At 40.9% G+C, this 24,901-nt stretch overlaps 3 protein-coding genes across 4 annotated transcripts; 2 read left to right on the top strand and 1 right to left on the bottom strand.

Annotated features, from left to right (window-relative positions):
- Positions 1-489: 489 nt before the first annotated feature.
- Positions 490-8,957, bottom strand: dnaaf2 (dynein axonemal assembly factor 2). Of its 2 annotated transcripts, XM_023993884.2 has the most exons (9): positions 8,888-8,957; positions 6,533-6,650; positions 6,142-6,254; positions 5,466-5,561; positions 5,285-5,368; positions 5,023-5,103; positions 4,780-4,838; positions 1,491-4,159; positions 490-1,337 (listed from the first exon to the last, which is right to left on the bottom strand). In XM_023993884.2, exons 8-9 carry the CDS (start codon positions 3,291-3,293, stop codon positions 960-962), a joined length of 2,181 nt encoding a protein of 726 aa, XP_023849652.1. In that variant the 5' UTR covers positions 3,294-4,159; positions 4,780-4,838; positions 5,023-5,103; positions 5,285-5,368; positions 5,466-5,561; positions 6,142-6,254; positions 6,533-6,650; positions 8,888-8,957; the 3' UTR covers positions 490-959. The 2 variants fall into 2 exon arrangements, with proteins under 2 accessions (XP_023849652.1, XP_070301364.1); XM_070445263.1 differs by having other exon boundaries at positions 4,780-5,103.
- Positions 8,958-9,353: 396 nt separating this feature from the next.
- Positions 9,354-18,611, top strand: pole2 (polymerase (DNA directed), epsilon 2). The gene is made up of 19 exons (XM_023994928.2): positions 9,354-9,459; positions 9,995-10,095; positions 10,423-10,498; positions 10,606-10,683; positions 10,955-11,048; positions 11,702-11,776; positions 11,896-11,979; positions 12,313-12,369; positions 12,512-12,560; positions 12,672-12,744; positions 13,067-13,239; positions 13,535-13,624; positions 13,773-13,827; positions 14,023-14,082; positions 14,189-14,266; positions 15,944-16,052; positions 17,865-18,041; positions 18,198-18,265; positions 18,437-18,611. The coding sequence occupies exons 1-19, from the start codon at positions 9,365-9,367 to the stop codon at positions 18,453-18,455; spliced, it is 1,611 nt and encodes a 536-aa protein (XP_023850696.1). The 5' UTR covers positions 9,354-9,364; the 3' UTR covers positions 18,456-18,611.
- A 178-nt stretch (positions 18,612-18,789) lies between these two features.
- Positions 18,790-23,650, top strand: LOC111968946 (kelch domain-containing protein 2). Its single transcript, XM_023994929.3, has 14 exons — positions 18,790-18,877; positions 19,520-19,774; positions 20,044-20,123; positions 20,241-20,358; positions 20,698-20,810; positions 20,964-21,045; positions 21,326-21,409; positions 21,524-21,604; positions 21,845-21,903; positions 22,244-22,353; positions 22,436-22,508; positions 22,656-22,743; positions 22,896-22,948; positions 23,168-23,650. Exons 2-14 carry the CDS (start codon positions 19,526-19,528, stop codon positions 23,289-23,291), a joined length of 1,314 nt encoding a protein of 437 aa, XP_023850697.1. The 5' UTR covers positions 18,790-18,877; positions 19,520-19,525; the 3' UTR covers positions 23,292-23,650.
- The last annotated feature ends 1,251 nt before the right edge of the window (positions 23,651-24,901 follow it).

The raw sequence follows: 24,901 nt of genomic DNA, 5'->3' as shown, positions 1-24,901 counted from the left end.
TTAACTAGGCAAGTCAGTTAAGAACAAATTCTTATTTTCAATGACGGCCTAGGAACAGTGGGTTAACTGCCTTGTTCAGGGGCAGAATGACATTTTTATCTTGTCAGCTCGGGGACTTGATCTGGCAACCTTTCAGTTACTAGTCCAATGCTCTAACCACTAGGCTACCTGCCTCCCCAGGTAGCTCCATCTTGTAGTAATACACAATGTACAAGAAAATTATAACAGTAAAACAATTATTTGAAATGTTAGTATTTGTGGTGTGACTAATGCATCATTTGATATGTCAAGCAGACTTGAACCTTGTGGCATGGTCTGAGTACAGCATTTTACAGTTGTTGAAGCGTCGCTCAAATGGTGAGCTTCTCCACACCCTCAACATGTAGGCCCAATAGCAAATGGTAAGTATAAAACTAATTATAAACTGGGTGAGTACTCCACTGAATGCTGATTGGCTGACAGCCATGGTATATCAGACCGTATACCACGGGTATGACAAAGCATTTATTTTTACTGCTCTTATTACATTGGTAACCAGTTTATAATAGCAATAACGCACCTCGGGGGTTTGTGGTATATGGCCAATATACCACGGCTACGGGCTGTATCCAGGCACTCCGCATTACGTCATGCATAAGAACAGCCCGTGGCCATATACCACACCCCCTCTGCCTTTATTGCTTAAACATACTAGATGTAAACTTTCCTCCCTTTTGTAGAAAGAAGTATATGGGAAATAACTTATGAACATTGTTTCAAAATGAGAACTCTGAAATTAATACTGAAGACATGGGAGTCTTACTGATTCACTCATTCAGATAAACTTTTTAAATACTTTTTCCTATTGCCCTCAATTGAATAAAATGATTTTAGGTTTTCACGCAAGACCTCAACTAATTGAATCAGCAACAGACTTCATATAGTATCTTTGTGACGGAGCAAGTCCCTTGACATGAGACTCAGTCCAGGTCATAGATATAGGAGTTTTGAAAAACGAAACCAGCAGATGTAGTATGATCACTAATGACCACCTCTTGTCCATCCTGGTTAATTTCTGTCAGCAGAGCTTGCTGTGGTCTCATATCACAGTCCTGAAAGGTCTGCTCAACAGGCAGGTCATCTTCCTCCTGAGACTGAGCCACCTCCACATGCTCACTGAATCGCACAGTCTTCTGTTTATCCTTAGTTGGAGCTTGACTTTCAACGATCTCTTCTATCTTGGGGGATGAGCAGTCTTTGGCCTGGTTATTGTTGTCAAGATTGGATGGGATGACCATTGCTGCAGTATTAGATGGGTCATCTATTCTCTCGCTCAGGGATGAGGGGTCTGTTTCCACCTAAAAGAAAAGTAATTGTCACAGTGGATGTTGGGGTTAGTAACAGCACTGATGAACAGAAGCCTACAACAGGGTCAGCTTTTGCTAGACATACACTATAATAGTACTTTTTTCTTCTACTGAATGAATGTTAACCTAAAGATGATGGCTCACCTCATGTAAATTATTGTCATCTGACTGTCCATCATTCTGGTCAGAGCACCCAGTCTTGCCATCAAACTCAGTGGGCTCTGAAGCTTTAGCTCGGTGTGATTCACCACTTCTCAGTTTGTGTTGCTTGTCCTCCTCAATGTCACCAGACTGTTCAGAAAACTCTATCTTGTCATCCAGGACTGAGATGAGTTGATTTTCAGACCGGAGTGATGTAGCATTTTCACAGTGAACGTCTTCTGAGCTGTCCTCTTCAATGCAACCGCTGTGGTCGGGAGTATCTTCTTTGCCACGTCCGCTGTGGTCGGGGGTATCTTCTTTGCCACGTCCGCTGTGGTCGGGGGTATCTTCTTTGCCACGTCCGCTGGTGCCGGGGTATCTTCTTTGCCACGTCCGCTGTGGCCGGGGTATCTTCTTTGCCACGTCCGCTGTGGTCGGGGGTATCTTCTTTGCCACGTCCGCTGTGGTCGGGGTATCTTCTTTGCCACGTCCGCTGTGGCCGGGGGTATCTTCTTTGCCACGTCCGCTGTGGCCGGGGGTATCTTCTTTGCCACGTCCGCTGTGGTCGGGGGTATCTTCTTTGCCACGTCCGCTGTGGTCGGGGGTATCTTCTTTGCCACGTGTTGCGTCTTCCGACTGCGCTGCATAACTATTCTCAAAATCCTCTTCACCATCATCATTGACAAGCTGCCGGCCAGACACTTCAGCGACTGTTGGCTCCTTCAGAGGTAGAACAGGTAAAGTAACAACCAGTTGTTTCTTTTGCTTGTTGAACTTTGCCTCTCCCTTGTTTTCATCCACTGGATATGCCATCGGCACCTCTAGTCTGTAAGCTGGTTTCTTGGATTCCAAACTAACAAGTCTTTCAGTCACGTCTAGATCAGCATCCGCAACAGATCTAAGCAAAGGCAAATCAATAGTGATGACAATCTCTTTAGGGCGTGGGCTCTGAGCTGAATCTCTGGAACACCTGAAGTCTTGCAAATCAATGAATGATCTGTATTTTAGAGTGTAATGTGGTTTCGTTGGCTCCTTGGGTGAATTGGCGTTTTGTTGTCTCTGGCTGATCTGGGTGTGGGACTGAATCTCGGCCTTCGGTTTACGGCTCTCCTTTTGATTTGTTGCCGTGTCTGGTTGTTTTTCGTCGGGGTAGGGGAACGAGAGGTGATCGTCAAGTGGTGAAGGTTTTTCCTTGGCAGGTTGACCAGGTAAGGGCTTGCGCATGACGGCAGCGTGTGGTGTCCCTTTGTATTTGATTTTCAAAACTCTTACATTGTTTTTGTCTAGCTTCACTCTGCCCCCATTCTCGACAGCCTCAACAGCAGTTTTGTCGACCATTTCCATAAATCTCGGGTTGTTTCCAGCCATGTGAATAGTGTCTGGATGAAACACAACATCATAGATTGTGTACTTATTCCCCTTTGTATCCCTGTCTGGCGTTCCAGGTGTCAAGCTGTGGGGTAGTGACCAATGCTGCCCTACTCTGCCAGCCTCGTCTACCCTCCTAAACTCAGGTTTACGAATCATGTCATTGCTGCAGACATTGATGAAGCACTTCTGCCTACCGTCCATACTCGTCTTCAGGGCTCGGTAAGGTTCAGGGTGGACAAATTGAATGTCCACGCCCCTCTCTTGTTCTAACAACTTGATTTCTTCCTCATATTTCTTCTTGTTCTCTGGCTTTGATATTTCCTCTGCGTATTCGTGCAGCATCTTTCTGAATTCCTCATTTTGAAAAGCCTTGGTAAAGCGGCCTATTTCATCCGGTGTAATATTCAGGTCCTTGAGCTTGGAACCGAACTCCATATTGGTGCGATAAGCTAACTTAGCTACTGTAACGTTAGCCACAAAGTCTTTTCACTCTTGTAGCTAGCTTGCTATCCCAGCACAAAACAACAACTTTACTACAGTAATTTTAAGGTGTTACACGAAATATGAACCGATATTATACAGCAAATCATTCGCAACCTGCCAAAAGTAAAGTTTCTCAGTACTTTTGAGTTGCTTGTAGAATAGGTTACCACGGAGTTGTGGCGTTAACGTAGGAGCAAGCTGCCAAGTGTCTTGTATGTTGACGAAACCATGGCAACAAGGCAGCGCAGCAGCCAGGTACTGGAGAGGACTCGTCCAATCGCGTGGCGTTCGTGTAATAGTCATTCCAAAGCCATAACACAACTTTAGTGAAAAGTTAGTGAAAAGTTGCATATAGAATGTTGTTATTATACAGTGGTGGCCAAAGCAAAGTTGTAGTTGTAAAAAATTATGATATCAAACATTACAACAGTCTTGTTTGCAGGCAGAAAACACACCCATTCACAGTCATAATATAAAATAAACTGTAAAACATAAAAAAGATATATATGGATACATAATGATAATTAACTACACTCTTTTGAAAGACAAATCTTCCCACATACCCTGAAGGCCTTATCAACAGTAATACGTGGAACATAGAGTATGAACTATGAACTCTGCATTATCAATTTACTGTAGTCTACTATTGATAATTTCCCTCTAATATTTACATATGAAAATGCTATATTTTCCTAGATGTCTGAAAAAAGGACATTCTCCTCTGTACAGCTGGCAGTAGTTTTGGGGGCATACATGGAAGCTGTTTTTGAAGCAGCTTGCAGTTCTTCACATTCTTGGCTATGTAATCCTCACATATCCTGTGAAAAAAAACTTTTGTTCAACATTCACATTCATTTCCAGATGATGCTGCATACTATTTTGCGCAATGACTCTGTCGGTATGTCCAAAGCGGTAATGCGTTTTTTTTGCCCTCCTGCGTCACTGTATACACAGAGGATCTCTGCTAAACAGTGTTAATCCTCCTCTCTGTGATTTGTAGTGAACTTCAAAGTTGACTAGAAATACAAAGTTGTCTATGCAATTGTAACAACCAAGCAAAGGATAAATAAGAATATGTTTCAAATGAAAACTGCAGATGACTGCATTAAAATAAATGGCTTACTTACAGTATAGGCTATAGACTACAGTGCTTTCAGAAAGTATTCACACCCTTTGACTTTTTCCACATTCTATTGTGTTACAGCCTGCATTTAAAATTGATTAAATGTAGAGTTTTTGTCACTGGCCTGCACCCAATACCCCATAATATCAAAGTGAAATTATTTATTGGGAATTTTTACTAATGAAAAATTATTCGAATCTGAAATGTCTTGAGTCAATAAGTATTCAACCCCTAAATCAAGTGTGATGTGAAAACAGTATAGTACAGAACAGTAACCATTTTAAGCTGAGCATTTGAAAGAGTGTAAATACGTACATTTCGGACCATGTCCATGATTCTAGATCTAGACAATAAATGTCACTTGTCCTGGATTCCTAAAAGTGAAAAGAAAAACAGAAGAGCTTATTCCAAACAAGCGCAAAAAAAAAACAGAGTCAAAAGTCCTATGTTTCATTAATGTTCAGCAGAAGACACAATCTCATGAATCGTTGTGACACTTTAGGTTGTCTGTGTCAATGAAAAAACACGAGAGAGGAGTTGAGATGCATCGTTTTTCACCCTTATTCTGCCTCCACATACGTATCCTTTGTTGCCAAGTGTTGCACTGGCATGGGCAGCTCTGGGGTCAGGGGCATGACCCTTTAGACAAAAACAACATTTACAGTGTAGCTAGATATCCACAAAGAAACTATCATATTTTAAGTGTCTTGCCTTATATGCTATACTGTTAATAATATGCTATGACAACACCATGTTTTTGTATATCCACTAAATGAATTGCTTTATTATATATGTAAACACAATTTAACCTCTGTCTTACACTGGTATGTGGTTCACTCCAACTGGCCGATGTTGGGTCAAACATATGGACTTCATTGTTCCATCCCCAATAGATGTCATCTACCTGCAAAGCACAATATTACTAATCCATACAATAAGGAAAGTTAATAGTAAATGAATGTATACCTTTGGACATAATTGCACCCGGAAGCAAACATTACCCTTGATGCCTCATCCATAAGGAAGCTTCTATTGTTACTGATGTCATCAAGTTGCTTATGACCATATCCAGCGAAGTAGATGAGCCTACAGAAATACTAAAACATCTTCCAATCACAAGGGGTTCATATTACTACAGAAATACCAAAACATCTTCCAATCACAAGGGATTCATATCACTACAGAAATACCAAAACATCTTCCAATCACAAGGGTTCATATTACTACAGAAATACCAAAACATTTTCCAATCACAAGGGGTCATATTACTACAGAAATACCAAAACATCTTCCAATCACAAGGGGTTCATATACTACAGAAATACCAAAACATCTTCCAATCACAAGGGATTCATATTACTACAGAAATACTAAAACATCTTCCAATCACAAGGATTCATATTACTACAGAAATACTAAAACATCTTCCAATCACAAGGGGTTCATATTACTACAGAAATACCAAAACATCTTCCAATCACTAGGGATTCATATTACTACAGAAATACCAAAACATCTTCCAATCACAAGGGATTCATATTACAGGGGAGCTAGGAACCCCCATAAGTGTAGGAAAGACTTTAGTTGGGCCAGCACACTATTTATTTAGACCACCCCTAATAGTAAAGGTGTAATCCCAACCCTGACAATCTTTCTATTTACATAAAGAATGTTTACCTGCCATTGAAAACCCAACAAGAGAGCTTATCTCTGGGTGAGGGAGAGGAGCCACTCTTATGGTTCACTTTCCTCCAGCTATATTTCCCATCCAGGAGGTTGACACAGTAAAGCTGCAAACACAGGCATTTCAGCATGTAAATGTGAACAAAACAATATAAGGCTTTGTAAACTATTGAGGATTTTCACACTTCCCTGTCAATGTGTACTGTACCATCAGGGCTCATTTTCATCAAGTGTCTCAGAGTAGGAGTGCTGATCTAGGATCAGGTCCACCCTGCCCATGTAATCTTATTCATTATGATCTAAAAGGAAAAAACGAATCATACATCAGTACTCTTACTCCGAGCACTTTGTAAATACATGCTCTGGAGCCCTTTTTCTGGGTTACCTGATTGGTCTGTCCGTTGTCATTGCATCCCCCAAATATGTACATGTCTCCATTCAGAGAGCAGCCACAGGTGCCTGACATTGGGGATGGGACCTCTCCAGACATTTGACACATTTCCCTTCAGATTGGAGAACAAACAAACAATAAACAAACAGAACAGGGAAATGAGGATTCAGTTCTGCAGCTAAATCATTCCAGAACACACATTGCACATAAAACATAACATTAACCAGATATATTTAGAGAGTTGAGCCAATGGGGTTTCTGCATTATGAAGCATTTACATGACACTTCAACATTCGATGGCAGCCATGTTAGCTCTCCATTAACATTAGATGGGGAATATTTAAACCATGCTATGTAATTGTATGTTCGTAAATTCCACCTAGCAACCTACTCTATTCAGAGTGCTCTGGTTTGAGTGCCAGAGCACAGAGATAATTGAGGAATTTTCGAACGCCCTAAACTTGGTTGTTTGTGACAGGTGTAAGTAAACATCGACGAATTTTTTATTAAATTGTTGTCAGTAACTCAGTTACAGTCACGAATCCTCTTGATAACATGACAACACTCAAGAAGCTATGCCAGCTCTGCCTGGGCGAGTAAAATGTTCAGAATTAGGTGTTTTCTCATTAGTGTCGGAAGTAGCTACCTAGCAACCTAGCCAACTCTTTATGCAGTTGGCGTGGGTGGTTGACTGTCGTTGTAAAGGGGTTGTTCGTAAATTCAATCTGGAGTGCCAGAGTGTGCTCTGGGCGTTCGTAAATTACGAGCGTTATCAGATTGTCCGTTCGTAAATTCAGAGCGTTGTCAGATGTGTCCGTTCGTAAATTCAGAGCGTTATCAGATTGTCCGTTCGTAAATTCAGAGCGTTATTCAGATTGTCCGTTCGTAAATTCAGAGTGTTATCAGATTGTCCGTTCGTTAAATTCAGAGCGTTTTCAGATTGTCTCCGGGCCGCCGGAATTCGGGATAAGAAAATAGTAAATACTCTCAGTTATAGTGGATCGTGTGTAGAAAGCGTCGGGCTCTAGGGCCAGTGACTGATGTTCTCAGCACCTCGAGGAGTTTTTCTGTTAAGGTGTCGCTGTTGGCCTCCGTCCTGTCCTTCACCCGGGTCGGTGGGTGTGAGTACCACTTCAGGAAGTGCTCAGGTGATTGTCTTGCATCGCCAACCTTGAAGGCTTACTGAACCCCCCTCACACCTCTCCACTTCCGGCCCCGTGGCCTGTGGCATAGGTGGGGTTTCGTTAAATTTCAGAGCGTTATCAGATTGTCCGTTTCGATATGTATCAGAGCGGTATCAGATTGTCCTTCGTAAATCAGAGCGTTATCAATTGTCGTTCGTAAATTCAGAAGCGTTATCAGATTGTGCGTTCGTAAATTCAGAGCGTTATCAGATTGTGCGTTCGTAAATTCAGAGCGTTATCAGATTGTCCGTTCGTAAATTCAGAGCGCACACTGGACGCTCTGGCKGAGGAGTAATTAGGGTTGATCCGAGCGTTCTGACCTCACGACGGCAGTAAAGCACCCAAGCTATCTGCCTAACGTTGGCTAGCTTGAAAGCTACTTCCAGACATAAGAGAGAACACCTCACTCTGACCATTTTACTCGCCCTAGCAGAGTTGGTTAGTGTTTTCATGTTATCACGAGGGTTAGTGACTCTAACTGTGTTATGGCAACAATTGAATTACGTTTTTTTTTGCCGATGTTTACTGACGACACTGGTCATAGTTATTCTGCACTCTGACACACACAGACGAGAGTGCTCTGAAATCAGAGTAGATATCCAGAGTGAATTTACAAACGCTACTCCTCGGCCAGAGCATCTAGTGTGCCCATTCATAGAGAGAAACGCTCTGAATTTATGATAGGACAATCTGACAACGATATGAATTTACGAATGCTCASAGCGCCCACTGGGTACACTCTGACACTACGGAGTGAATTTACAAACGCTCCCTGAATTTTAGAATTTAGTCTAGAATTTTAACACAATTCAAAATTCAAAAACTCTCTAAAAACCAATATTCCACTGTGTCAATGTAATAACATTTMAGTAACTATGTAGTAGGCCTAACACCTCTGACATGCAATGCAGAGTTTACAAATTATGACCTGTCGTGTTTACAAAGTCTGCCAGTTGGTTTAAATGCAATCTTTGAGTAAATTGTTGCATATTCTTTTTTTCATGGGTAGATTCGATTTTTTWAAATGTTTAGAATGTAGTTTTTTCCAAGGATCCAAACTGTTTTATTACATCAATTTATTAATTCACAATCTTTGAAATGTGTTAATCTATATACTTCCCATATACAAAAATACAATTTGTTATAATTAGATTAATATTCTTACCATACACCCCTTTCTAAATCATAAAACCAGACTTCATAATTTGGCAGAAAAATCATCATCAGCAATTGACTGCAGAAAACAATTGAAACGTAAAAGTAAATATTTGTTTATTACTGAATGGGAAGATGGAATACGTTGCTTTACATTCTTAAATTCTATCTTTGCATATTCATCAATACTGTATGGAGAATTTTTTTATTTTATTGCATAACTACATTGAATAATTTTGTATATCCCTAACAACATATTAGTGAAATATTGAAATGCTTAACATAAATTCAAGACTATCCATTGGCAATGTTTGTAACGATATTTGCTAGTAAACTTTCTTCAAACTCTTCCATTTGTTTGACAGTTTTTGCTGACTTCAAACAGCAAATATCGGCAGAATCGTGCAGTAGTGAAGCTTGTTGTGTAGAATCTTTGCTTTGAAGGAAGTGACGAAACATATAGGCGGAAGTTAACATTTAGCGCCAAATGTTGATTGTTGAAGAAAGATTGAACATGGAGGTTCGCAGAGTGAAGACGAAAGTATCTGCTGGCTTCAAGATGAGGGGACTTATGCTTCGACCGTACGCTATCATTTGTCAATCATGTTGTTCTTGACCTGATATTTGGTTTAGAGTAAATGTAATGGCTGCATTGCTAGTTAATAGCTAAATCTGTCTTGTGTCAGTGATACCAAGAAAGAAACTAGGAGGCTAAGGTTAGCTTAGCTACAGTAAATTACATGGACAGCTAGCTAGACATTTTAGTAGTATACTATGCATATTTAAGCAATTAATCAATAGAAACTAATGCAAATGTATGTTTTTAATAGGAATGATGGGATTGATYTCTGGCAGTCAGAGGTACACTACAAAGCAGCATCAATCAGTTAGCCAGCAAACTTTGATAAACAACCAGAAATAACAATTGATTTGAAAGTTAGCTAAACATAGATATGTGTTTGGTTGTTAAGTCAATTAGACCATGCCCATTTAAAGCATATCTTACTAAAAAAAGTTATTTCAGYATATTCAGACAAGTTAGCTGGCTAACTCCTTGATCCAGCTTTGTAGTATACCCCTCAGATGTGTTCGTTATGTTGTTGTTGTTGTCCTCCAGGGAAGCCAGCAGGTACCTGGTGGAGGTGTTGGAGTCTGTCGATGAGCTTGAACTGGATGATGTCATCGAGAGGGTCATGGATGCTGTGGAGAAGCAGCCATGTACGTCTTCTTCGATCATAACAAGCTACTAAAATCAATAGTCAGTTGTGTTGGCTATTTTTTATTTATTTTACCTTTTATTTAACTAGGCAAGTCAGTTAAGAACAAATTCTTATTTTCAATGACGGCCTAGGAACAGTGGGTTAACTGCCTTGTTCAGGGGCAGAACGACAGATTTTTACCTTGTCAGCTCGGGGATTCGATCTTGCAACCTTTCGGTTACTAGTCCAATGCTCTAACCACTAGGCTACCTGTCGCCTCAAAAGTTATTTCAAGAATATTCAATGCTTGTGAATGATGTAGCTATTCCTCTCTTCTCCTGGACAGTGTCCTCCAGTATGATTGAGCTGGCTGTGGTGGAGACTGCTGTGCAGGACTGCAGCCAGTCATGTGATGAAACCATGTAAGTTGGGAAAGGTGTCAGTCTCACAATAACCAATTTCATACACATTCTCTAGATAGTAATACTCAAATTTGACTTATTCATGTGAACTATTTGATTATTTTCAGAGATAATGTTTTCAACATAATTGGTGCTTTTGACGTGCCAAGATATATCTACAGCACAGAGAGGAAGAAGTTTGTACCGTAAGTATTAATGTATAAACCTTGACTTCCTGATGTTTTACTGTTTGTTTACTTGTTTAATTACTTGTATGTGCTGTGTACTTGATTCAGCTTTTAGCTGCCAAGTACTGGCAACATGCAAGGTAATAAAACAACTACTACTATAGGTTGACCCCATCTAGTCTACATGGTCCAAATGTTATATAAAAAAAAAATAGAATAAATTATCTTTCTATTGAAACCAACATATGAAGACATCCATCAGTGAAACCGTTGTTTGTTCTTCACCCAGCCTCAACATGACCACCCACTCTGCCCCAAGTCTCTGTGGCTCAGCCAGGGACAAGGCAGAGCTCTTTAGGGAACGCTACACACTCCTACAGCAGGTCAGTAGGCTACATTTCTTTGCCCTCTGAATCCATCATAGTTTGATGGTCTTTGTATATTTTGGCCTTAAAGCAACTGTAGTGTTTCCAGACCTCTCTGACATAATATTACCTATATGTAATTACAATATGAGTGAAAAGTTTTCCTTCTAAAAATGTGTAATTAAGAACAGGATGTTTAAAATCATATTTTCTGTGTTGGAATGGTGTGGGCATTTACCGGTCATTAAAAATGTTCACGAGAGCAGACCACTGATTGGCCAGCTCATCTTCCTTTATCTTCCCTGATTGGCCAGGATGACATCATCCTTTATGAGGAAATAGCAAGCATTTTTTTAAACGGTCTGTTTGAGATACAAGTTTGAGGTGTTTTTTAAAAAGTTTTTATTTATTTTTCAATTTATGCTTTGGCCACATACGAGTGTAGGATGAGTCATCAACATTATTTGGGTATGGGTTAACAGAATATTAACTTTTAAAAGTGAGATTTTCACTGGACAGTTACTTTAAAAAAATAAATCTTTCCTGAGACGCTGCTCTCTGTGAGGTCGTTGTAAAGAGAATGTGTTCCCAATCCACTTGATAAATGAAAGTTAAATCAGTGAAAAATAAATGTACCCAGATCAACATTGACAGTTACCCCATTTCTGTAGCGTACACATCGGCATGAACTCTTCACCCCACCTGTAATAGGGGCCGCTGCAGAAGAAGGCAGAAACAAATTTCAGGTAATAACTGTCATAACCGAAAACACACTTAAACATGTTTAATGGATTTGATATAAGCTAAGAGGAAGTTCTCATGTTGAACATTGATTGCCCTGATCTTGCTCTGTTCTTGTTTTCAGCTTCAGACTGTTGAAGCACTTTTAGGTAGTACGGCTAAGCTAGGAGAGGTCATTGTTTTGGGGATGGTCACACAGCTTAAAGAGGTGAGCAGCTAAAATTCATGTTAAGGACTTTTTAATTGGAAAATATAGTAATATCTATAGATGATATACAGTGCCAGTCAAAAGTTTGGACACACCTACTCATTCCAGGGTTTTTCTTTATTTTTACTATCTTCTACATTGTAGAATAATAGTGAATACATCAAAACTATGAAATAACAGATATGGAATCATGCAGTAACCAAAAAAGTGTTAAACAAATCAAAATATATTTGAGATTGTTCAAAGTAGCCACCCTTTGCCTTGATGACAGTTTTGCACACTCTTGGGATTCTCTCAACCAGCTTCACCTGGAATGTTTTTTTTTTTTTTCAGGGGAAATTCTATCTGGAAGACCCCAGTGGTACAGTACAGCTGAACCTCTCAAAGGCAATATCCTTTCACTGTGGTGGTGATGGGGAGCGAATGATACAAATGTTCTCTTACATAATTCAAGGGGCCAATTAAAGTCTTGAATATAGTCAATGTTGATTGTATTTCAGATCATGCATGTTTTCTTTAACCTTGTCCTCACCAGTTCCACAGTGGACTTTACACAGAGTCCTGCTTTGTTTTGGCAGAAGGTAAAATAATTGATCTTCTTCATCCATGTTAATGGACATCGAAGGAGATGTACTATTACCTTATTGTGTTATTCAATGACTTAGTAGTCCAGTCCTCTTTCCCCCCCATAGGCTGGTATGAGGACTCAGTCTTCCATGTCAACGCATTTGGATTCCCGCCGACTGAGCCATCATCCACCACAAGGTCAATAGATTACAATGTTGCTGACCTATCGGTGTTGCCTTCATTTAGAAATGGACATTAACTACATAATGCCTTTTCCTCTGAAAATCAGTAGGCCTACTGAGAAGGTCYAAAGTTATTTTAAATTCCAATGTATTGTTTTTTACTCTACAGTTGGCATTTAAAAATATATTTTCCTTTCCCCTGTATGTATGTATATATATGTGTGTGTGTATATATAATAATTATATAATATATTATAATATATTATATATATATATATATATATACACACATAAACAAATAAATAAAACAGCGGATGAGAATGGACTCTGGTTTTTAGGGCCTACTACGGCAACGTGAACTTCTTCGGTGGGCCGTCCACCACGTCGGTGAAAGCCTCGGCCAAGCTAAAGCAGCTGGAGGAAGAGAACGAGGACGCCATGTTTGTGGTGGTCTCCGACGTGTGGCTGGACAGCGTGGAGGTGCTGGAGAAGATACACCTTATGTTCTCAGGTTCGTTCCACCCATAACGTCACTGACYGAAGAGCTCGTATGGGGGTATTTACCAGGTTACTGTAAAGCACTTTGTGACAACTGTTTATGTWAAAAGGGGTTTATAGATACAATTYGGTTGATTGATTGATTCAAGCATTTATGCAAGTCGTATTAAAGTTGACATTGATGGATATTGTCATGTGTTTCATTGTCCATCTCTGACAGATTTTGAAGTCTCCATCAGTGTGCTCAATTTCTATCTCTACTGCTTAATAGTATGGTCTGAAACAACCTTAACATGTGCCCATTGTAGGATACGCAGCCATGCCTCCTACCTGCTTCATCTTCTGCGGCAACTTCTCCTCGGCCCCCTATGGAAAAACACAAATCAAATCACTCAAAGGTAAGAAAGATTTTGAGTATTTAAAAAAACAAAAAAAAACAAATGTAATGCCCTGCTTGTGAAGATATACTGACCTGGCAAATGTGTTCAAATGGGTAATGACAGAAGCATTAGTACACAATTGAAGTATTTTATTTTTTCCCCCCAGAGTCGTTGAAAGTTCTTGCCGATGCAATCTGTGAATATCCCAGCATCCACAACAGGTAACGTGTGAGGGAGGAAAACCACTTGGTTGACCTGAAAGTCTGATATTCCAGGAAACAATTTCAACAGTACTACATTGTTGCATCCAGGGTGACAAACTGTTTGGGAAATATTCACCATGCTGCATTATGGGTCTTCTACAGGAAATTGTTGTGTTTACTTGTCTAACTGAATGCATCCTTTCAAAACTGCAGTAGTCGCTTCGTGTTCGTCCCCGGTCCTGAAGACCCTGGTCCGAGTACAATTCTACCCAGGTGAGAGTTGAAAAACAAGAGACCTGTTATTCCTCTGTTGTGTTGCTCWTGATATGACTGTAGTCCTCTGATGTACTGTACTTTATATAAATGCTTATGTCCTCAGGCCCCCATTGGCAGACCACATCACTGAGGAGTTCAGACAGAGGGTGCCATTCTCTGTGTTCACTACCAACCCATGCAGGTGACTGAAATATATGTATTTTTWAAATGTATTTAACCTTTATTTAACTAGGCAAGTCAGTTAAGAAAACATGTATTTACAATGACGGCCTACCATGGGCAAACCCAGACGACGCTGGGCCAATMGTGCGRCGCCCGATGGGACTCCCAATCACGGCCGGATGTGAATCAGCTTGGAAATATAACATTTGTTGATTTATTCTATTTTCAGGAATTTGTCTTAAAGGGATGTCTCTTGAGCTTTATTAAAGGGATGTCTCTTGAGCTTTATTAAAGGGATATACAGTGCATTCGGAAAGTATTCAGACCCCTTGACTTTATCCACATTTTGTTACAGCCTTATTCTAAAATGGATTAAATAGGTTTTTTCCCTTATCAATATACAAACAATGCCCCATAATGACAAAGTAAAACTGTGTTTTAGAATGTTTTGCAAATTTATATATATAAAAAATGAATTKACATTTACATAAGTATTCAGACRCTTTACTCAGTGCTTTGTTGAAGCACCTTTGGCAACGATTACAGCCTTGCATGTTCTTGGGTATGACGCTAAAAGCTTGGCACACCTGTATTTGGGGAGTTTCTCCCATTCTTGTCTACYGATCCTCCCGAGCTCTGTTAGGTTGGAACGTGAGCATCGCTGTACAGCTATTTTCAGGTCTTTCCCTAGATGTTCGATTGGGTTCAAGTCCAGACTCTGGCTGGGCCACTTAAGGACATTCAGAGACTTTTCCCGAAGCCACTCCTGCGTAGGTGAACCTTCACCCCAGTCTGAGGTCCGGAGTGCTCTGGAGCAGGTTTTCATCAAGGATCTCTCTACACTTTGCTCCGTTCATCTTTCCCTCGATCCTGACTATTCTCCCAGTCCCTGCCWCTGAAAACATCCCCACAGCATGATGCTGCCACCACCATGCTTCACCGTAGGGATGGTGCCAGGTTTCCTCCAGACCTGACACTTGGCATTCAGGCCAAAGAGTTTAATCTTGGTTTCATCAGGCCAGAGAATCTTGTTTTTCATGGTCTGAGAGTCCTTTAGGTGCCTTTTGGCGAACTCTTAAGTGGGCTGTCATGTGCCTTTACTGAGGAGTGGCTTCCGTCTGGCCACTSTACCGTAAAGGTCTCATTGGTGGAGTGCTGCAGAGATGGTTGTCCTTCTGGAAGGTTCTCCCATCTCCACATGTTTAAGATCAGAGAGACATAAAAATGGTATCCAGTTCATCTGACTCTGAGGAAGTGGATAAAAGTTCGGGATTTTGGCAACGAAGCCCATCTGTTGAAGTTCCTATGAAAAAATGTGCACGTAATGGCTAATATTTTTAACATTGTTGTCAAATACATTTGGCTCTATTTGCTCATTATAACAAACAGTCAAGGCTGCTGTGGGGAGGACGGCTCATAATAATGGCTGGAACGGAGCAAATGGAATGGCATCAAACACATTAAAACCATGTGTTTGATGCACTTAATACCATTCCACCTATTCCGCTCCAGCCATTACCACAAGCCCTTCCTCCACCGTTAAGATGCCACCAACTTTCTGTGATAACAATTGACCATTCTTTGACAGTTACTTTTCACAMGTTTTGTGATTGCATGTAGTCTTTGTTTTGCCTGCATTTTGTAAATGTCATCTTTTAACATCTCACAACCTGTGAATCAAATGTTCCTATGTCAGAATRCAGTACTGCAGCCAGGAGATTGTTGTCATCAGAGAAGACCTGGTGAACAAGATGTGCAGAAATTGTGTCCGACTGCCTAGCAGCAACCTCGACATTCCAAATCATGTGAGTCTTAGCTCCTCAGTTATGACATACCCAACCTCAACTAGTACAATTACCTATAGTACCAGTCAAAAGTTTGGGCACAACTACTTATTCCAGGGATRTTCTTTATTTTTACTATTTTCTACATTGTAGAYTAATAGTGAAGACATCAAAACTATGAAATAACACATATGGAAWCATGTAGTAACCAAAACGGTTTATCCTATTTTATTTGAGATTCTTCAAAGTAGCCACCCTTTGCTTTGATGACAGCTTTGCACACTTGGCATTCTCACAACCAGCTTCATGAGGTAGTCACCTGGACTGCATTTCAATTAACAGGTGTGTCTTGTTAATTTGTGTGATTTCTTTCCTCCTTAATGCATTTGAGCCAATCAGTTGTGTTGTGGCAAGGTAGGGGTGGTATACAGAAGATGACCCTATTTGGTAAAAGACCAAGTCCATATTATGTCAAGAACAGCTCAAATAAGCAAAGAGAAACAGTCCATCAATACTTTAAGACATGAAGGTCAGTCAATCCGGAAAATGTCAAGAACTTTGAACGTTTTTTTCAAYTGCAGTTGCAAAAACCAGCAAGCGCTATGATGAAACTGGCTCTCATGAGGACCGCCTCTGGAAAGGATTACCCAGAGTTACCTCTGCTGCAGAGGATACGTTCATTAGAGTTACCAGCCTCAGAAATTGCAGCCCAAATAAATGCTTCACAGAGTTCAAGTAACGGACACATCTCAACATCAACTGTTGAGGAGACTGCGTGAATCAGGCCTTCATGGTCGAATTGCTGCAAATAATCCACTACTAAAGGACTCGAATAAGAAGAAGAGACTTGTTTGGGCCAAGAAACACAAGCAATGGACGACATTAGACCGATGGAAATCTGTCCTTTTTTGTCTGAGTCCAAATTGATATTTTTMGTTCCAACCGCCGTGTCTTTGTAAGACATAGAGTAGGTAATTGGATTTTCTCTGCATGTGTGGTTCCCACCGTGAAGCATGGAGGAGGAGATGTGATTGTGTGGGGGTGCTTTGCTGGTGACACCGTCAGTGATTTATTTAGAATTCAAGGCACACAACCAGCATGACTACCACAGCATTCTGCAGCAATACACCATCCCATCTGGTTTGTGCTTAGTGGGACTATCATTTGTTTTTCAACAGGACAATGACCCAACAGACCTCTACTGTGTAAGGGCTATTTGACCAAGAAGGAGAGTGATGGAGTGCTGCATCAGATGACCTGGCCTTCACAATCACCTGACCTCAACCAAATTGAGATGTTTTGGGATGAGTTGGACRGCAGAGTGAAGGAAAAGCAGCCAACAGGTGCTCAGCATATGTGGGAACTCATTCAAGACTGTTGGAAAAGCATTCCCGGTGATGCTGGTTGAGAGAATGCCAAGAGTATGCAAATCTATCAAGGCAACGGGTGGCTACTTTGAAGGATCTAAAATCTATTTCATTTAACACTTTTTTTGGTTACTACATGATTTCATATGTGTTATTTCATAGTGTTGATATCTTCACCATTATTCTACAACGTATAAAATAGTAAAAATAAAGCAATGCTCTTGAATGAGTAGATGTGTCCAAACTTTTGACTGGTACTGTACATTATATAAACTTAGCTAGTTAATTTGGCCCATATTCACAAAGCGGATCAGCCCCCCACCCCCACACACACACACACACCTAGATCAGCACTCCTACTCTGAGGTGCTTTGTGTGAATATTTGTCCTGTAGTTGAATTTATTCTTCATGAATGATAACGGCATGAAAATGTCTGACAATCACCAATAAACTCTCTTTCTCCAGTTTGTGAAGACCATCTTGTCTCAGGGCCACCTGACTCCCCTGCCGCTGTATGTCAGTCCAGTGTTCTGGGCCTATGACTATGCTTTACGGGTTTACCCCGTGCCTGATGTCATCATCTTTGCGGACAAATATGACCCTTTCAACATCTCCAACACAGACTGCCTCTGCATCAACCCGGTACGTTARGCTTATTCCTAGATTTCCACCATTTTGTTTTATTATGAGACTCGGTATGAGATGTTGGACTTGGGTTTCGAACTATATTATGATGAGATCTTATATTCTTAATTTAAGAAAGTTTTATTTTTATGTATTGTCATTCTGTTCTTGCAGGGCTCCTTCCCAAAAAGTGGCTTCACTTTTAAGGTATATTACCCATCCAACAGGACCGTTGAGGACAGGTGAGAAATGTTTTTTACTCTTTGTTTATGCATGCTCTACACATAATTCACTTGGTGCTAATCATTGCTTTACTGGCAATATGGTAACTAGTATATTGAGAGTCAACTTGGTTTCCATGTCGGTCTTCGTTTCTCTTTSCTGATCTAAATATTCTTTATTTTTCCTCACAGCAAACTTCAAAGCCTCTAAAGACCATAAGGATTATTTTGGACGGAGGGATCGGCTGTTATGGTTGTGTAAAATGTTTTTGTAAAATATGTCTAAAAATACTTTTGCTAAATCCCTTTTTATTTTATTTGTATGTACCTTTTGTATAATGGAGAATAAAGGTTCACTGTCATTGAATTGTCATCTTTGTGCTTTTTTTACTTGACTTGTTAATGTTGGACAATAAAGCAAATAAGAATTGTGTTACTCCTCTGTACTTGCATAAATCAAATMATTTTATTTGACCTCACAAAGATGGCGGAAATAAGAAGTTATTGGTTAATTCCGGTCAGGCATCTTGTAATTGACGACTTCAACCAGATGTCGCATAATAATCACTGAACAAAAACTTAACGTTTCACACTGAAGGCCAAAGCAGACGTGGACTATTTAAAGKAGACTACGTAAGTGGATTTTTTGTTGTTGCTGCAAGGTTGCATAGTTCCTTTTTTTTCAAAGTTTAGGTGGCGTTAAAACGCTGTTAAATTGGTTGATAGGGCGAACTGTAGTACGTTAGCTAGCTTGCAGACACAGCTAAGTTTGCTAACGTTGGCTAGGTAGCTTTTGGTGTCACGTTGAGTCGGTGTAGGCTAAGAAATATGGTAGCCAACATCATGACTTGTGTTTCCATGTAAACCAACAGTCAGTGCACCAACCATCAGTCATGGTGGCACTGAAACAGTTGCCAGCTGTTGATATTAACTTACTTAGCTGGCAACAACAATTCTAGTCCTACCCAGTAACAGCTAACGCGCTATATTTGACTTAAAAAGAGAAGACATTTTACAATTATTTTACAAAATTATTTATAAATCTCTTAGAATTCATACTGTAAAACGTATTCTCTTTMTAGGCATACTAACCCTGTTCATAACACAGCCCATTGGTAGCTGAGCTACCTGCTTAGCTATATCCTATAGCTAGCTGCATGTTGGGATGAGACTTCTTAACTATAGTGAATGTCTGTATTGTTCCAATACTTCTCATACTCCTCTACTCTGAATCCCTGTGTATGCAAAACGATGTAGCTCTCTTCTCCCATCCAGGTGATCATGGCAGAAATAGAGGAGGACATTCCTGACCGCTTGCCTGTTGAGGAAGATGAGGAGTTGGAGAGGGATGAAGAGGAGGGAGAATTTGACTGGGTGGTGGACGAGGCTGATGAACTCGATGAGGATGATGAGGATGTAGTTGTTCTGGACACAGAAGCAGAGCCCTTCGAGTTGGAGCAGCCAGCTGAGCGCAGTGGCCACATAGCAGCGGTGGATGGACACTACATGTATGTTTGGGGAGGATATAAGGTAAACAAGTATGACAGGCATTRTGAATAGACTTTTGTTTATATGATAGTGTATCTAAATAATTTWATTTGGAACTATACCATTTTAATCAATGATTGAATCAATGAGTCTTCAATCAATTATAGTTTTTATTGGAAGATTTGCCGTCGACTTTGACCTATGATACCATTTGCCACAGTCCACTTTGCCAGAGATAACAGCCGAACTCCAGCCGACATGTTTACAGATGATTTAAATCCATTGACTAACCTCGTTTGTCTTGTCATTAGAATTCCCAGACCACTGGCTTCTTTGACTTATACTTGCCAAGGAATGAAATCTGGATCTACAACATGGAGACAGAACGATGGTAATAATGATTTTAAACGGCCTTTTGTTAGTGTCTAGCGTGTCTCAAATTATATGGCTCCCTATATAGTGCCTTACMTTTGACCAGAGCCCTTATATCTACCGTCTGTATTTGCAGGAAGAAGCAGATGACTGCGGGTAACCTGCATACCTCCATGTCTGGCAGCTGTGGAGTGTGTGTGGATGGCGTCCTCTATCTGTTTGGAGGCCACCATGCCAGGGGAAACACTGACCGGGTGAGAATATACCGRGTGTGCGTGGACTGTTATGTCTTGTAGAATCTTGGCACCTAAGGCTGTGTCCAGTCCCTCCCTTTCCAGAAACGTTGTTTACAAAAATATTTTATGTGCTGCACGCTAAGAACTATGTTTTCGAGAAATTTTTGGTTAAAATCCCCACTTTCAGCATCAATGTTAATTCACCACGGCAGGATGTATTTATTTATCTCCATCTCACCTCAGAAGCCTGTTTTCCAACAAACCATTTAAATGTTAATGTCCCTTACGAAACTTATGATGTTGTAACTTTTTTGATTTCATACCATCTCAACGTTGTCCCTGTTCTGCGGCCTTCAGGTCTTCCGGCTCCCTCTCCGAACACCGGCCCTCTGCTGGGAGGAGATGAAGGATCTCAAGGGCCTGGCCCCGTCCTGCAAGGACAAACTGGGCTGCTGGGTCCACAAYAACAGGTGAGGTGGCCGATTGGCAGGCAGTGAGTGAGATTATAGGTCTAACTCATTGCGCCATTACATATTGTTGTTGCTCCATTACATATTGCCTCTAAAGAAAGAGATGTTTATTTTGTTGAATGTTTCTCAATGAACTGCTCTGTGTGTCGACAGGCTAGTATTCTTCGGGGGCTACGGCTATATGGCACAAGGAGCTCACCGAGGGACATTTGAATACGATGAAACTTCATTCATGGTATTGTCAATTCATTCTACAACTCTGCAGCTGCTTTTTAATGGCAGTATAAAAACAATGGTCTGTTTAGTCTATTAGTCTGCAGCAAAGGGAGTCGACAAAAAGGGTAAATCCTTGGTCGTGTTCATTAGGCACCAAACGGAAGAAAATGGACTGAAACAGGGAGGGACAACCTGGACTTGTCCAATAAGAGTTGACAATTTTGGTGTTTTGTAGAATTTTTTTTTTCTTCTGTTGCATGGCCTAATGAACACAACCCCTTCACTGTATGTTGTAACAGGGAGATAATCCGGGGCGGGGCTGGAATAACCACATTCACATCTTAGACCTGGAGACGTCCACTTGGAGCCAGCCAGTCACCAAGGTAACGCCATTCCCATAAATCCGGTCACGACTTTGTGTTGGAAGCCATTTTGTACAGCTGTCTCATTGGGAGCCCCATTCTCACCTCTCCTTTCCCTCCCTCTCCTGGCAAAAGGGCAACGCCCCCTCTCCCCGGGCAGCGCATGCCTGTGCCAAGGTGGGCAACCGAGGCTACGTGTTTGGGGGGCGTTACAGGGTAAGTAGGAATGTTCTTTGAAAATAGAGCTTACTCAAGTTCCTGCTGAGTTTACGGTCATGCTGTCTAATGTAAAACAATATCACTGGCCTGTAGACAGAGATTTAGGGCTTCACGGTGTTAATTTATATGATTTACATATTGTTATGCCTTGTTACATCATAGATTATAAAGGATATTGTGTTCTAAATGTTTGATGCTCTTCCTCCATATGAGTAAGGCTTGACTCTTTCGCAACAGGATTACCGCCTGAACGACATGTACTACATCGACATGGACTCCTGGGAGTGGCATGAAATGTACGCTATGCCAACTTATCCAAAATGTCTTCATGCATGTTATAGTGTTATACGCATCCATTTAAAAAAACATGTTTATGGGAGGATGTTGTGCTCTTACCCATGGATGTCCCTGTGTGTTCACTATGATGGTACTAACAACTCTTAACCCTCTCCCCCTCCACCTCCCCATGCTCCCCTCCACCTCCCCCGGTCACATCTCCCCTCCCCCGGTCCCATCTCTCCCGGGCCCACTTCCCCTCCACCTCTCCTGGTCCCATCTCCCCCTCCACCTCTCCTGGTCCCATCTCCACCTCTCCTGGTCCCATCTCTCCCTCCACCTCTCCTTGGCCTTCTGCAGGAGTGTTCCTCAGCAGGGTCCTGTGGGACGCTCATGGCACTCCTTAACCCCTGTGTCACCTGACCACATATTCCTGTTCGGAGGCTTCACAACTTCCCGAGAGACGCTCAGTGAGTGAAGAATATTTCATTTTCCTTTAGAGTCCATGGCTCGACCACAATTAATTCCTCTATCTATTTGTCATGTATACAGGTGATGCTTGGCTGTACTGTGTCAGCAAGAACGAGTGGCAGCAGTTCAAGCACAATCACACAGAGAGCCCCAGGTAATAWCTCCATAGAGATAAACCAATTCATCTTCATGACAATATCACCAAATAAGTGGTTAGGAAAAGAAGCTGTTTGTCTCACTGTGTACATTGTTTGTGTTATGAGTCAGTGGTGATTTTTCTCTGATTTTGTGTGTGTGTCAGGCTCTGGCACACGGCCTGTTCCGGTCCTGGCGGGGAGGTGTTTGTGTTCGGTGGCTGTGCCAACAACCTGTTGTCCCATCAGCGAGCGGTGAGTACGGTTAGGACACACCACTCAGTCATAAACTACTAGACCTTTCTTGGTGTCACTTGAAATTAGATCAACAAACAGATTGATAACCAGTTTTACTACCAAGTATAGTTTGAATGCATGGAAATGTTATTCGATTTCCTTTTCAACAGGCTCACAGCAAAGAGTTGCTGGTCTTCACAGTTCAACCCAAGTCACTTGTCCGGTGAGTAGAAACAGAACTCASACAATATGGCCCATACACCGAAATACTATTTTTTGTTGCATGCCCTAGTGAACACAACCCAAAGTCCAGGTCCCTGTTTCAGTCAGTTTTCTTCTGCCTAATGAARACGTCAACTTTGATACAGTACATCTTGTGGTCAACCTAAAACTTGCCTTCCCATGCGAAGTGGTAAGTTAAATATTGCCTGATTTGTTCTAGGTTCTGTATGGAAGCAGCGCTGCAGCACAGAGAATTGTTGTCTGGGTCCTGGGACTGCCTGCCTAAACATCTGCTACACACTCTCAGACAGCGGATGGGAGGCATCAACGCCCTGGGCTCATAAGAGCCATTATACCACCACGTTCTTTGGGGTGGTAGGGTTGAGTGTGTTTGAGATGGTTGACTGCCATGGCCTTGCTGCTAGCTGAACGAAGAGGACAGCTCACCTGATCTTGTCACCAAGTGTCATGAGGAGTGGTTTCGGGAAAAACAAAGTAAATTAATGTAAATCATTTAGAGAAATAGAGGCTTTTGTAGGGACTAGTGTTGGTAAATCCCTTAGGCCAGTCAATCAGCAACCATGGCAACGTTCATTATCCTAATTCTGAGTGCTTACTTTTATGATGTATATATTGTATTGTATTGCATATATATGTGTGGATTTGTTGTGCCCGTGTTAAAAAAAAAAAATGTATATTTTTTTAAGTAAAAGTACCATGTATTCAACCCTGCTGGAGAGGTGGCATACCTTAGACCATGTTAGTCAGAAGAGGCTCGTGTAGCATTTTGTCTGTTTTTAATCAGGTAATACCAGTTACATTGGAGCCACATTGCACTGAATTTCATTATCAAGAAGTTACTTGTTTGGTATTATTCTTGTCTGATCTGCACAGCTTTCCCTTGACATTTTTATTATGAAATATATTGTAAAAAAAAAAAACATTTAAAATGTGTAATTTTGAATCAAGAAAATAAACCAGACAAATATGCCAGATCTGAATCTTTTCTTTTACATACACACTATCTTGAATGATGAATGTAAAAATCTGTGAAACAACTGAGGGAAATGAAGGCTTTTCCTGTCATCCATATATTCATTTGCATATTATCGGTCAATTGAAGGCATCAATTAAGTCAGCATGGTCCTATTAAGGGATGGGTTGACTCATTGTCTCTGGTTTTCCTTTGTATCACGATACTGTCCAGATGGGAAGAAATCCCATGTCCAATTCATTCTATAGAGCCATTTATTATTTGGCTGCCAGCAGATTAGGCACTGATACTTTAACATTGCCGTGGATGTTTCTAGATAAATCCATATCCTGAAATGAGCGATAAAAGGATGTTAAAACCACAGTTCCCTTTTCACACTCATGGATGGTTAATGTTAAGTGACTAAGCAGTCATTCATATGGCCAAGGTGCTTGCTTAAATATTCCAGACTGACAGAATAAGACTGAGGTGAATTTGTATGATTTACTATATATATACAATTGAAGTCAGAAGTTTACATACACCTGAGCCAAATACATTTAAACTCAGTTTTTCACAGTTCCTGACATTTAATCCTAGTAAAAATACCCTGTTTTAGGTCAGTTAGGATCACCACTTTATTTTAAGAATGTGAAATGTCAGAATAATAGTAGAGAAGATTTATTTCGGATTGTATTTCTTTCATCACATTCCCAGTGGGCCAGAAGTTTACATACACTCAATTTGTATTTGGTAGCATTGCCTGTAAATTGTTTAACTTGGGTTAAATGTTTCGGGTAGCCTTCCACAGGCTTACCACAATAAGTTGGGTGAATTTTGGCCCATTCCTCCTCACAGAGCTGGTGTAACTGAGTCAGGTTTGTAGGCCTCCTTGCTCGCACACGCTTTTTCAGTTCTGTCCACAAATTTGCTGTAGGCTTGAGGTCAGGGCTTTGTGATGGAAACTCCAATACCTTGACT

Source organism: Salvelinus sp. IW2-2015, linkage group LG9 (assembly GCF_002910315.2).
Source record: "Salvelinus sp. IW2-2015 linkage group LG9, ASM291031v2, whole genome shotgun sequence".
Taxonomy (NCBI): domain Eukaryota; kingdom Metazoa; phylum Chordata; class Actinopteri; order Salmoniformes; family Salmonidae; genus Salvelinus; species Salvelinus sp. IW2-2015.
This window is presented reverse-complemented; position numbering and strand designations above follow the sequence as displayed.